Source organism: Eublepharis macularius, chromosome 2, assembly GCF_028583425.1.
Source record: "Eublepharis macularius isolate TG4126 chromosome 2, MPM_Emac_v1.0, whole genome shotgun sequence".
NCBI classification, from domain to species: domain Eukaryota; kingdom Metazoa; phylum Chordata; class Lepidosauria; order Squamata; family Eublepharidae; genus Eublepharis; species Eublepharis macularius.
The window spans coordinates 203,793,259-203,807,500 of NC_072791.1; the positions used below are offsets into that span (position 1 = coordinate 203,793,259).

The 14,242-nt window shown below is 39.2% G+C and overlaps 1 protein-coding gene across 2 annotated transcripts; it reads left to right on the forward strand.

The window, feature by feature from the left end:
* The first annotated feature begins 4,022 nt into the window (after nucleotides 1-4,022).
* On the forward strand, nucleotides 4,023-12,394 carry PJVK (pejvakin). Of its 2 annotated transcripts, XM_054972592.1 has the most exons (6): nucleotides 4,023-4,233; nucleotides 5,916-6,111; nucleotides 6,279-6,420; nucleotides 7,665-7,782; nucleotides 10,849-10,944; nucleotides 11,879-12,394. In XM_054972592.1, exons 1-6 carry the CDS (start codon nucleotides 4,023-4,025, stop codon nucleotides 12,178-12,180), a joined length of 1,065 nt encoding a protein of 354 aa, XP_054828567.1. In that variant the 3' UTR covers nucleotides 12,181-12,394. The 2 variants fall into 2 exon arrangements, with proteins under 2 accessions (XP_054828567.1, XP_054828568.1); XM_054972593.1 differs by lacking the exon at nucleotides 10,849-10,944.
* Nucleotides 12,395-14,242: the final 1,848 nt, after the last annotated feature.

The window sequence follows — 14,242 nt, forward strand, 5'->3', positions numbered from 1 at the left end:
GTTTTAGGTAATCCCATTTAAAAATCACTAGGATCTATGATGATCCATGCATTTAAACAATGTTTTTGTGCTGTGGCATTCCTGCAAAGCACTGAAGGTATGATTTTTGTGGTGCAGTCTAGGGAAATAGACACAACATGGGACTGTTTGGTGAGTTTGGGGAGATCTCATTGAAAAATTGACAGAATCCATGAGGATCCGTGCTTCTGAAGCAGGTATTTGTGCCGTGGCAGTGCCAGGAAGTAATGGGTGCAAGACGTTTTTAGTGCAAACTGTGGCAATGGACATGATATGGGACTGTATGGTGAGTTTGGGATGACACTATGTGAAAATCAACAGGATCCATGAGGATCCATAGTTTTGAAGTGTTTTTGAGCCATGGTGGTGCCACGAAGCAGCGGGTGCATGATTTTTGGGTTGAAATCTGTGGCAGTGTACATGATATGGGTCTGTATGATGAGTACTGGTGACCCCATGTAAAAATGTGAAAATCCATGAGAATCCATGCTTTTGAAGTATGTTTTTGTGCCGTGGAGGTGTCACGAAGTGGTGGGTGCATGATTTCTTTGGTGGAGTAAGTGGCAATAGACATGATATGTACTGGACGGTGAGTTTTGGGTGATCCTATAAGAAAATCAAGAGGGTCCATGCGGATCTGTGCTTTTGAACCCTGTTTTTGCACCGTGGCAGTTCCACGAAGAGGTGGATGCATAATTTTTTTAGTGCTATCTGGCAACGGACATGATACAAGACTGTATGGTGGAGTTTGGGATGACAGTATGTAAAAATCCAGAGGTTCCATGTGGATGCGTGCTTTTCAACCATGTTTTTACAACGTGGAAGTGCCATGAAGAGGTGGGTGCATGATTTTTTTTGGTGAAGTCTGTGTTAATAGATATGATTTGTGATCGTGTGGTGGACACTGGGTGACCCCATGTAAAAATCAAGAGGATCCATGAGGATCCATGTTTTTTAAGCATGTTTCTGAGCCATGGTAGTGCCACAAAGCAGTGGGTGCATGATTTTTGGATTGAAATCTATGGCAATGGACATGATCTGGGATCATATGGTGGATATTGGGTAAACCCATGTAAAAATCAAGAGGATCCATGAGGATCCGTGCTTTTGAACCATATTTTTGTGCTGTGGCGGTGCCATGAAGCGGTGGATGGCTGAATTTTTTGGTCGCGTTTGTGGCAATGGACATGATCTGGTATTGTATGATGGATTTTGGGTGTCCTCATGTAAAAATCAAGAAGATCCATGAGGATCCGTGTTTTTTAAGCATGTTTTTGTGCTGTGGCAGTGCCACGGATTGGTGGATGCATGATTGTTTTGTTGCTGTCTGAAGACTAGGACATGATATATAATACGGCAGCCTTTTTGTTTTGTTTCAATATAAAAATCATATGAATTCATGAGGATCCATTTAAAATCATCTGGAACCAGCTTTTACCCACTCCCCAACATTTCTTTCCAGTATGAGACCTAGAGAGCAAAAAGGTGTGACTTGTGAATGCTCATACAGAAATAAAAGTCTTTTAAAGTACTATTGGAATTGTGCTTCATAATGCTTCTTGGAGACAGAGAATACAAACAGGAACAAAAATGATGGAGAAATAAAACTTCTCTGATCCTTCCCAGTCGTAAATCAAACTGATGAAACTTCCGACATTACACGTGAGCATTATGGAAAGCTGTCATGATGCAATTGCTCCCATGCCATAAAAGCAACACCTGACAGTCCCAAGAGGATGGTATTGATCCATCAAGTTTTATGATCTAAGGGATGGAATCAAACCCCCATCCCTACATTTAATCTAAAGTTTTGCCAATAATACATTCTATACTGCATTCCAGTGCTTTTTTTCTAAAAAAATGTTTAGGGGTACTCTCAGGTTGACTCAAGAAAAGCACCATTTTATAGTTCAAATCGGAAAAAATAAATGCAGTCAATGGACAAAATTACCAAGAACATGCTCACTCTTCATGTGGTCAACAGAAGACGGGGCTGTGTGCCCACTCTCCACGTGGTCTACAGCAGACGCTGTATCACACAACACCATTGTCGCATCTTTTGTTTTTACAGAGTCATCATTCACTTTATATTTCTTTGCTGGCTGTGATGATGTAAAATAGTAATTTTCCTACTCATATTGAAATACTGCCACTCAATGAGGTTATAGGCCAAACGTTCATCAGTAAAACACCACACTACTTCACAGATTAAACACTCGCTTCCATCTGAGATTCAGGAAACACTGTGAAAGGAAATGACGTCAGAAGACTGTCGGTGATGAGCATTATGGGTATTGCCAACCAAGCACCTCTATAGTGACACGTGTGCACAACCAAAGAGTTTTGGTATAGACAAACTCTTTACACTCTTTGCGCAAAACATACACAAATACACAAATTGGTTGCCGCCATTGGGGGTAGCAAGACTGACCAATCACCGTGCTAGATTCCAACTACCAGAGCTCCAAGCGGCTTAGAGAAGACTTGTTTGTATTTATCTGCACCCTAACGCTCACCGATTATGCCAGCAATCTTGGTGGTGTGTTTGATGCTCAAAGACGAACAGCGCTCCTAGTGAGTTTAAATATAACTAAACATCCTTGTTGCCAATATACGCTACATAAAACTTAACAAATCACATAAATATCCATAATACGTTTGGAGTTCGTTTAGCGAGAATTCCAACATTTTAAATTTTTTACTTTCTCCCATTAGATTCACAAAATGTTTAGGGGTATGCGTCCCCCTGCGTCCCCCCAGAAAAAAAGCACTGCTGCATTCTATGTAGAACAAGGATGTTACATAGTAGATACATACATTCCATACATTCCATTAACTGTGTTAGGCTGTTGCAGCAAAAATTAACAGGAGCCTTGTGGCATCGTAATGACCAACAAGCTTTCATAGGGTTGCCTCACCATTAACATTTCTTCAGATTCAAGAAGGGGTGGCAATTTTCATTGCCCCTCTCCCAAAGCAGCTCAAAACACCTCCTAAAACACAGTTCTTGAGGAAAAGCTGGGAGCTGATGGAGGCAAAAATCACTCCATTGCACCAGGGGAAATTTTAGGCAGGATCCAAGCCATGGACTATAGATCACCTCATCAGATGCATGTAATAAGTCCTTACTAGGTAGACATTTATATATGAACTATGAAGAGAAAAACTTAAACAGCAGAACATGATACATTGTAGTGGTTAAGAACACAGGACTCTAATCTGGAGAGACGGGTTTGATTCCTCACTCCTCCACTTGAAGCCAGCTGGGCGACCTTGGGTCAGTCACAGCTTCTAGGAGCTCTCTCAGCCCCACCCACCTTACAGGGTGTTCTGTTGTGGGGATAATAATGGCATACTTTGTAAACCGCTCTGAGTGGGTGTTAAGTCATCCTGAAGGGCAGTATATAAATTGAATGTTGTTGTTGTTATTAAATAAATGTGTTTTTTCAGGTTTGCTGTTCCAGAAAATAATTATTCTCTGATCTGAAAAGTCCACATCAGAATAAAAATCTAGTGAATGAACTTACATGCTAACTTCCAAACTTTTCAAGGTTTCTTATCATTATAAATTCTTCTAGTTAAACTGCAATGTCTCATCTGGACAAACTCTGTGGTAGAAAAAACACCATGGGGTGATCATGATCAATAAATAAATCCAGTATTATGTATGGTACTATTAGAAATTTTTTAAAAACTCTCTTCAAATAAGGAATTTTTCCTGAGCTGAAAGTGTGGATGTGAAAGCTAAGACAATACTACAGAAAGGTACAGAAAGTTACTGTATCAGATTACTTTGTTAATATATTATTCATTATTTTGAACATGACTGTACAATGAAAGGAAGCTGCAGAAACTGGTTAAAGCCATGCCAGTGCCTTCTAGCCAAATGCAATATGCTTTAGAACAACGAGAAGTGCAAGATTTATCCTCAATCTATTTAATATGGCTATACGTTTTGAAACTTGCAGTTGATCTGGATTTTTAAAATATTGTGTACACATAATATGTTTGCTGCTGCTACCAAAAGTTTTGTCAAGCAGGTTGGTGATGGAGGTCGATTAATTCCTGTTCGTAGCCTCAGCGAAGCTGATAAATATCAACCTCTCAGTCTTGTTATCAAGAAGAAAAGCTGTCTTCTTTCCAAAGGATCCAAATTTGTTTCAACACCATTCAGCCTCAAAGACATTCTTCAAGGAGAGAAAGAGATTTTAGCTGGTAAGTTTTTTTTATTGTTATGTTTTTAACATCTTATTACCTATAAAAAAGGAATTTTCTAATTTGCAGATGTGTAATAATTGAATAAATGCAAAACAAAATAGTATTTGATTACATAAAAGATAAATAGCTTAAGCTGTCATGCAGAAGGAGAAATAAAATACCGTGCTATAAACAGTCAACATTTTTAAAAGCTCTTTTAAAAAAAATTAGTGAAGTATTGAAGGCTGAAATTAAATGTTAGGAGTACAAACGGATAATATCTTCAGTTGTTCATTGTTCTATGTAATTCTATACTGTTGTCAGAATAAATGCCGTTTAAATGTGTAGGCATGTAACACCTGTCAAATCATGTGCTTAGTGCTTACTTCCTAGCACATAATCATTTTCATTTAAATTTCTATGAAACTCTCACTCTTGCATATGGATGAGATTACTGAGTATTCAAGTCATTTACACAAAGGTCTGCATCCTCCAGTTTCTTACTGATGATATAGAACTCACTTAACCCCTAATTTTAAGCATCAGTAGAACTCTTTGAGTTTCTGAAAATATGCATTATCCATGCCTTGTAGAGACCATGGCTGATTCCGCACACGTTGGATAATGCACTTTCAATGCACTTTATCAATTGTTTGAGGTGGATTATTTGTTTCACACACAAAAAAATCCATTCCAAATGATCTATAAAGAGGATTGGAAGTGCATTATCCAACGTGTGCGGAATCACTCAGTGAATTGCTTGGAGAAACTACATGTTTCTGGGCTACCAATAGATGTACTCCTATAACTACGGCTGATCTTTGATCTTTTGACTAAAGTTGTGTCCTTCAGTGTTTCTATCCACATTTCCATATATCAGAGTCTTAGACAAACATTAAATTATTGCATTATTCCTGAAGGAATATGATTTTAGGCTAGCTAGTTTTTTTATCAACCATTGGAATTCTCTGTGTTGTAATTAGTAACATTTTCTTACAAAACATGGTTTGAATAGAAAGATGAATGGAATAGATATAAACACAATATTTGCCTTTTTCTATCCTTGAAATAATAGATTTACTTTTTTCTTGTTTTTTAGGAAAAGAGACATAATAGTAGAAAGGGACATACATCTCTTCTAGAATATTTGAGCAAGGCCATTTAGCCTGAAGTTTAGCAGAGGATTCAGACCTGGGTTTCAACTGTTCACTGGTTGATCGGTCTTCTTGTCACTTCACATTTTAATGGCTTGTTTGTTTGTTTTTGTTCTGGTCAGTTTGAAGTAAATTCCTTCAAAAAAATTTATCTGTGATTTGAGATTCCTAAGCAATGTTGTGACCAATGAAGATTAGTAAAATATAATTTGCAAGCAAGCGAAAGGTAAATGCCTTCCCTTTATTAAACTTTATGTCCTTGGAAATTTGCCAGCATCCATGCCTGAGCGTCCTTTACAAATCATATCTGTTCTGTTCTGTTTCACCTGGTTGGAGACATTAGTGGTTAGGGTTAAGATCGAAGAAAGGTGGGGATTGCAATGATACATTAATGTGATGTGGTTTTATTTCATGTGCTCAACTTTTTATGTAGAAGGAATAAAATAAAAGATCTAATTATAAGGTTTTTTGTACCAGGAATTGGATTAATATTATAAATGAAGCTGAGACCTTTTCATACTTCAGTAAGTGGCCTCTTTCTCACAGGTATCTCATCCTACCAATTATTGAATTATGAAGACAAATCAGATGTATCACTAAATGGCAGACGAGGAAATCACATCAGAAATTCTGTTGGGGTCAATGTTGCTGGATCAGATTCTCTTGCAGTGAAGGCTTCATTTGGTATTGTAACTAAACACGAAGTTGAAGTACCAACATTACTCAGAGAACTTACTAGTAGGTTAGTATTATTTCCATTATTTTACTATTACAGATTTCTTAGCTGAATTGTAGAAATTCATTGAAATCCTGTATGTGTATTTCACTAATGCAGCACTGAATAAGGTTTTAAGTACCATAAGTGAGAATATTGCAAAACCATGAAGATTATTTTCCTCTTTATTTTAGAAAAATTAATTTTGATCACTGCCTTGTTCGTCAGTCACAAGAAAGTAAGAACACAGTTCTTTGTATGGTTTCGGAAAGTATTAGAACAACACGGCAGTGTTCACTGTCTGTGCATGCTGGCATGAGAGGTGACACAATGAGGGTGAGTATGTTTAATTTTGTTCTTTATGCATACCGATGTCAGAGAGAAGCAGAGTTGTGCTCTTCTAAACATGGCTGATTCTGCACACGTAGGATAATGCACTGTCAATGCACTTTATCAATCGTTTGAGGTGGATTTTTTGTTCCGCACACAAAAAAACCAGTTCCAAATTATCTATAAAGAGGATTGGAAATGCATTATCCAACATGTGTGGAATCACTCCATATCAATTTTGGTGGACTTAGAAGGGTGTAACACTGCTTAGGATAACATTATTAGTGGGCACACCTAATTCTGTGCTGGTTTGTTGCCTATTGACAGCAAATATCCTATGGGATTGGGGATCATTTAACAGGAAGAGATTTATAAAAGTGACAGAAACAATTGATCGGATAAACGAATTCTAATATCCCAATCATACTTTCTTTTGGGAAATGATTAGTGAGAATTAAGAATAAGTATCCAGTAGCATATTAAAGTAGCGCTAAAACGTTTTATGCTATTGTCTTGGATTTGAGTTTGGGATAGATAATTGCTGTAATATCTAAAGGCAACACACAAAAAAATTCTATTTGACCAATTTAAATAGAGACCAATTTACAGAGAACTGTACTGTAAAATAGATAATATAGAGAGAAATTGTCTAATTGTTCTTAATTTAAAAATTTAATCTGAGTCCACTGGTAACACGCACCATACAGAGTGTTCCCACCCAGGGGTTAAATGCCCTCTGGCACCACACACACTGATTGAATGCCCCTCTGGGCAAGCTTGCAGTCTCCTGAGAGCTGGGCAAGCTAAGCACCTTTCTTCTGGCTAGAGAGAGGGTAGATGTGTGTACTTTGATTTACACTGGTAAGGCTGCCTTTTCATGGAGATTATGGGGGAATCCTGTCAGTATCAGAGTTTCCTACTCCCTCAGAATTGCTAATCCCGACAATTGCTTTTGCTGGTCTCATCTCAGTTTAGAGAAGTAAAATTACTATTTTAAATAATTACTTTTAGTAAATTACTTTTAGTAGTAACATTGCTATTTTAAATAATGAAAACATTGGATCTAGTTTTAGCAGCAGCAGTAACAATTACGATGATAATGATGATGATAGTTTTCCACTTGGGTGGGAAAGTTTGAAATGAGTTACATGAAATGTTATGTTTTCCAGCAATTAACTTACTTGAATATGCTTTTCTTTAAAAGTTTTTATTTGCAAGAATGGTAAATGTAATATTTCTTTTGAAAACAGTTTCATATTATTGATGAACATAATTACAAAGGACGTGACAAAGCTATTGTCTTTCCTGCACATACAACTATTGCATTTAGTATATTTGAACTTTACATTCATCTGGATGGTAATTTCGGTAAGTAGTCTGTTTATTCTGCAATCATAAATTGCAACTGTTTTAAAAGATGACGTATTCAAACAACAAAATAAACAGTGCGATCCTATGCAGTTATGCCAGTCTACGCCCATTGAAATCAATGGTTTTAGACTGGAATGACTTGTCATAGGATTGCACTGTTAATCTATTATTTAATCATTTAGGAATGTGCAGTCTGCGCTACGCCAGTAAACATTTGCTTATCAAGGTCTCACATCCTAATCTTTTAAGCATGTGTAGCTCACATACACAACAGTTTGTGCCAACTTACATTTAAATTACCTAAAATTTTGATAATTCGCTTGTATCAATTTGGGCATGCCCCGATCACTTATAAAGTTGAAGTGAAGGAAAGCAATTCTTAGAACACAAGGGATACAAATCAAATATTGTACTAGGTAGTTGGCTCTGTTCTTGCTGAAAAATGTTAGTTTAGAACTTGATATGACAGGATATGCATAATGTTATTTGTTGCTGCAAACTTGCCCCCCCCATCAATTGATGCCATGATAAAAGCACCAAACAAACATGCTTTATTTAGCATGGTTTAGCTTTTTCTACAATTTAACTCAATGTGGAAACTACCCTAGGGTTTAGTTCTCTGCTGGTATTCCCTCAAACTGCTTCTTGCCATGTATACAGTCATGTAATACTTCTTTTCCTACTGTCATTACACAAATGACTGCTAAGGATGACAATCTCCGGGGGGGGGGGGGACTGGAGTTCTCCCAGGTTTACAACTGATCAGCTCCCCTGGAGAAAATGGCAATACATACCTGCTGAACATTCTCTCTTCCTTAAACTCTTCCCTTCTCAGGTTTCACCTCCAAATCTCCAGGAATTTCCCAACCTAGAGTTGGCAACCCTAATAGCTGCCAGTGACATCAATGCTAGAGGTGGGCACGAATTGAATTACGACCCAAAAATGCACGAAATGGGCCAGTTAGTGGTTTGTTAAAATGTGGTTCGTGGAGTCACATGTTAACGAACCCCCAAGACTTTTTCAGGCCTGGTTCGTGCAGGTCGTGAGCGTTGGTGACCCCAGACAGGCTAGTGCTACTGAGGGGGTGTGTGAAATTGACAGCCCTGTTCTCCTGCCACTAGCGAGCAGCAGGAGAAGGGGGCTGTCAGTTTTACACACCCTGCACCGGGTTCAGACCTTGCGCTGGCCTCAGCCCATGGGCTGAACCCAGCGTGTGGTGAGTTAAACTGACGACCCACATTTTCCTGCTGCCGTGGGCAGGAGAAGAACAAGAGCTGTCAGTTTGACAGACCCAGCGCCAGGTTCAGCCCATGGGATGAACCCAGCGTGGGGTGAGAAACTGACAGCTCTCGTTCTCCTCCTGCCCAGGGCAGCAGAAAAATGGGGACTGTCAGTTTGACAGACCCCATGCCAGCCTCAGCCCATGGGCTGAGGCCAGTGCAGGGTCTGTCAAAGTGACAGCCCCCATTTTCCTGCAGCCCTGGGCAGAAAGAGAATGGGGCCTGTCAGTTTGACAGTCCCTGCGCTGGCCTCAGCCCATGGGCTGGACCCAGTGCAAGGTGAGTTAAACTGACAGGCCCCGTTTTCTTTCCGCCCAGGGCTGCAGGAAAACGGGGGCTGTCAGTTTGACAGACCCCACACTGGTTCAGCCCATGGGCTGAGGCCAGTGTGGGTCTGTCAAACTGACAGCTCCTGTTCTCCCGCCACTCGGAGGACAGGAGAACGAGAGCTGTCAGTTTGACAGACTCGGTGTTGGGTTCAGCCCATGGGCTGAGGCTGGCGCGGGGTCTGTCAAACTGACAGCCCTCATTTTCCTGCCACCCTGGGCAGAAAGAGAAGGGGGGCTGTCAGTTTGACCCTGCGCCAGCCTCAGCCCATGGGCTGAACCCAACACCAGGTCTGTCAAACTGACAGCTCCCGTTCTCCTGCCACTCGTGGGACAGGAGAACAGGGCTGTCATTTTCACATGCACTGAGCTGGCTTCACTCCATCAGATGCAGCCTGCAGGGGTGCTTTGAAACTGACAGACTTCTCCTGCTGCTTTGGGGCGACAGGAAAAGGGAGCTATCAAACACCTCACACCGGCTTCAGAAGCTGGCGCCAGGTATTTGAATTTCACAAACTATAAACCACGAACCAATTTGTGAACTGGTACAAGTTTGTGGTTTGTAGTTAATGGAACAGCGATGAACCACGAATCGGGTGGGTTTTTTTTTCTGGTTCATGCCCATGTCAACGTACTGCAAGTTTTCCCTCCCACGTGAACACCAGTTAATTACATGGAACATGGCTACAGAAACTTAATGCTGATGTCGAATCATGCATTTTGTAGACATCAGGGGTGAGAGGAGCTGGGCTGTTTTTGGTGGCAGCCACATTCCTTCTGCGGTATCTAAATTAAGTTTTGCATTAGCATTTAAATAGATCACAGTTTTGCCTCCTTTCCCCTTTCATGTCCTCATCCTCTCTCCTTCTTGTTGTCACATGATGGCTTTGTGCACTTGTACTACATAACACCACATTATAGCCATAATTTATATCATCATAGTACTTATGACATACTCTTCTAGGGCACTGCCACTGATCTCCAACACACATGTATCTTCAGCTTTGCAACAAGCACCCTATACTTCCTAAACCGTTCATGAAACTCAGGTGATGCTCACTGTAACTGGTACAATGGTGGGTTGGATCCAACCAACTTTTCCACTGGTGAAAAAGGGAGAAGGGAGTTCCCTATTGACCTCCAACAAGTCTATACTGGAGATCATGGGGCCTGCAGTGACAAAATACTCCAGTCTAAGCCCATTGGTTTCAATGGGCTTATACTGGAGTAAATCTATTTAGGATTTGCGTTGCTAGTCCAGCAAATAAATCCATGCTTGGAAACTTGTGTTTGTGATTTGTTTTGTGTCCAACCCCCCCTCCTGAAACATTTTAATGTCAGTCTTCTGTTAGAATGATTAATAAAATCCATGCCATAGTTGAATTTATTGCTTCGATATTGGACTACTTCTCACTATCACAATTTAAGATATTACATATATTATACTTTTTTTCAGAGCTCTGTGTCACACCAGAATCAAAGGGAGGATTTGAAAAAGAGCCAGCAAGATCATTTTCTTTAATCAGATTAACGAACAATCTGTTTCATCGAAGTATGATTTTTTTTATATTAAGTTGCATGCCCCACATTTATTTTATTAGTGTTATTTAACACTAGGTTTGGTTATCAGGGTTAAGCACTAAGAAAAAAAATATTTTTGCAACAGAGCAATTGTAATTACTGAGCCTAATTAAAATAATTGCAGAGATTTCAAAAATATTCACCGAGCATCAATTTTTAATTATAATGAACATAAGAATGACTTTGCTTTAATATAAAAATGACTCACATTTTAAATTGCTTTAATTGCAGACCCTAACCATATAAATTGTATAGTTGGATTATAATTAGCAAATTAGCATTTTATGACATATGATGAAAATGGGTTGGATCCTCGTGAAAGGGAACTTTAGGATCCAGTTCATTATGTTTGTGGCATAACATGGCTTTTAACTGTCACCTATATATATATAGTCCTTATATCCTGTGTACAAATTCCCTATGACCCGATATGCATTGTTACAAGATTCTTAGTTTGTAACCTGCATTTCTTGTGTTATTCAAGTGTTTGGTTTCTTGCCAATGGATTGTTCTAATGAGGCAAATATAAAAGGAAATTAATACTGAATGTTTATTGGTGCAAACTATCATAAATACAGTGTATGACTGATACAGTTTCTTTTGAGAGAATTACACATTTTCAGATTAGAGTAAAATGTGACCAGGCTCCATGATATGCCTTTTCAGGTTCACCACCTCTTTGTACAATAATATAAACCCTCCATGTTTTCTTGAAGTGCACGTTCTGAGAGTGGTATTAACAGCTAGGCTGTCCTCGTAATTCTGAATGAAGCTGTAGAAAATTAACTTGTTAAATCCTAAAGTTTATTGTAAAGTCAGGATTATGAGAGCCTTTCCTTTTTCTTTCAGTGCATAAAATTCAGTAGAAGTTAGCAATCTTTATTCTTTGTATTTTTTTTTTACAGATAAAAGGGTAATGGATATCATTGCTCACTCCGATAATTACTTAGATGATCTTTTTGCAGACTACTATGAAAAAGCGGCAAGCATGACTGACATCTCCACAAACTATCTCCGGGAAGGTGCTCACGTGCGAGTTAATTTACTCACTAACAACATCCCCAAAGGCCCCTGTTCCTTGTGTGGAATGGGGAGTACTAAAAGGGAAACAGTCTATGGTTGCCTGGAGTGTTCTTTTAATGGACAAAAGTTTGCACGACTGCACGCTGTGCCTTGTTTTGACCTATGGCACAAGAGAGTAAAATAAGGTTTTCTATAAACGCCTTAGGAGTGATTGTGCCATGGACTTCCCGGCGAGCTTTAATTGCAACAGAATAAAATAGGAGCCACAAATTATGTTACTGTCTTTTGGCTTTTTATAGCAAAATTTTCTTCTGTAAGATTCAGAAATAGCTTCATAGAACCATTTCACAAATGTGTTCTGTTCTGGGGCAATTCTTTCTAATGAATAATTTAGAACAGCTAGCAAATGCCCTTTTAATTAGAATTTCAAAATAGGGACTTCTTAAATTCAAAATGTTTCATACGGTGCATACTAGTAATTTGTATATTTGTTGGAGTAATTTGGAAACATTTGCTTTTGTCTAAAGAAAACAATGCGTTTTACCTTAACTGCATGGCAGTAAGATGGCAAGAAAGAATATGAATTATTTATTGATGTTATAAATATTTAATTGAAGTATCCAATGAAAGATGAGTTTACGTTTGCTCCCTTTAAAGATACATTCAAACAGAGAAGGAAAAGCTATAAGCTAGTGCTGAAAAATGTTTGGATTGCCAATGTCTCCCTCTCTTGCATTCCTTTCCTCTTTACTCCATTATTTATCCTTATTAGGATTGTTCAAATTGAGTTGGTTTTTAAATGTTATGCTTGCTATTTATAGTGCCTTTTGATTATTTCAAAATAATCTTTGTTTTTGTAATAAAGATGAACCATTTTGAAAAAGATAGTACTCCATTCATCCAGTGCTGTGTTTGAAATAGGGTGGAAATACACATTATTAAGTATCTAGGGATGGTCAAGCGAACCTCATTTCCAGTGTCCCCCCCTCCAACTTTCCATGCACTCGCTCGCACAATCACACTTCAATTTGCTCCACATGACTACATTCACGTGTTCGATATGTTCCTCCTTAACTGCTAAAAGTTTTCTCTACCTCCCACATCCATTAATTGAAATGCAGATCTTGAGAGTTTCTCACACCTTAAAGGTAAAGGTAGTCCCCTGTGCAAGCACCAAGTCATTACTGACCCATGGGGGGACGTCAAACCATGATGTTTTCTTGGCAGACTTTTTGCGGAGTGGTTTGCCATTGTCTTGCCCAGTCATCTACACTTTACCCCCAGGAAACTGGGTACTAATTTTACCGACCTCAGAAGGATGGAAGGCAGAGTCAACCTTGAACATGCTACCTGAACCCAGCTTCCGCTGGGATCGAACTCAAGTCGAGAGCACAGCTTGGGCTGCAGTACTGCAGATTACCACTCTGTGCCACGGGGCTCTTATTCTCACACCTTAAAGAAATGCAAATTGCAAGTCAAAGGAGCCTGCAGTACTTCTTCTCGCAGCAAAAACAGAGCTGAACTGGTGCTTTGCCCTCCAGATACACTTGCAGATGCAGTCAAACAAAGGGAGCTTCCATGAAAGAGGCATTCATGTGCACGGAGCAAGAACAGCCTGCACGTGAATTGAGAATCACACATAAAATCCTTCACTTGAGCATCCCCAGGTAATCTGCAATGTGTAGTCTGCAACACGTAAAGTGAGTGATTCCGCACACGTTGGATAATACACTTCCAATCCTCTTTATAGGTCCTTTGGAATGGATCCACCTCAAACGATTGATAAAGTGCATTGAAAGTGCATTATCCATGTGCGGAATCAGCCAGTATCTAACATGTTTAGATCTCAGCCATTAGATGGCACTGTCCACAGCAGCATTCAAGATTTCATGGTTAAAATGGGCACTTCTAGAGTTGCTCAAGTACTTCTTTGCTGGAGCATTTCTAAAAGTAAAAGGGATTAAATATCTGAGCCTCTTGGATATAAACCACAAGCCTTGGATTCCTTATTTATTCTGATGTTGCTAGTTCAAAATTGCAAATGATGGTGCAAGTCTAAACTTGCACTTCTTTTCGAAAGGGTGTACGTTTATTTCACTAATAAAACTTCAGCACCATTTCCATTGGTTTTCCAGGGAGGATTATAAGTCTGCTGCTTCTCTGGTATGTAGTAAAGAAATTTTCTATCTGCAGTCCTGTGCATTTAATTAAAGAACAGTACAAGCAATAGGCTCATTTGTTTCTGC

Excerpts from the sequence above, each read along its gene's own strand:
- PJVK (XM_054972592.1), top strand. The coding sequence starts at position 4,023 with ATGTTTGCTGCTGCTACCAAAAGTTTTGTCAAGCAGGTTGGTGATGGA. Across the intron at positions 6,112-6,278 it reads CTCAGAGAACTTACTAGTAG|AAAAATTAATTTTGATCACT; the intron begins GTTAGTATTATT and ends TCTTTATTTTAG. Across the intron at positions 7,783-10,848 it reads TCATCTGGATGGTAATTTCG|AGCTCTGTGTCACACCAGAA; the intron begins GTAAGTAGTCTG and ends ACTTTTTTTCAG.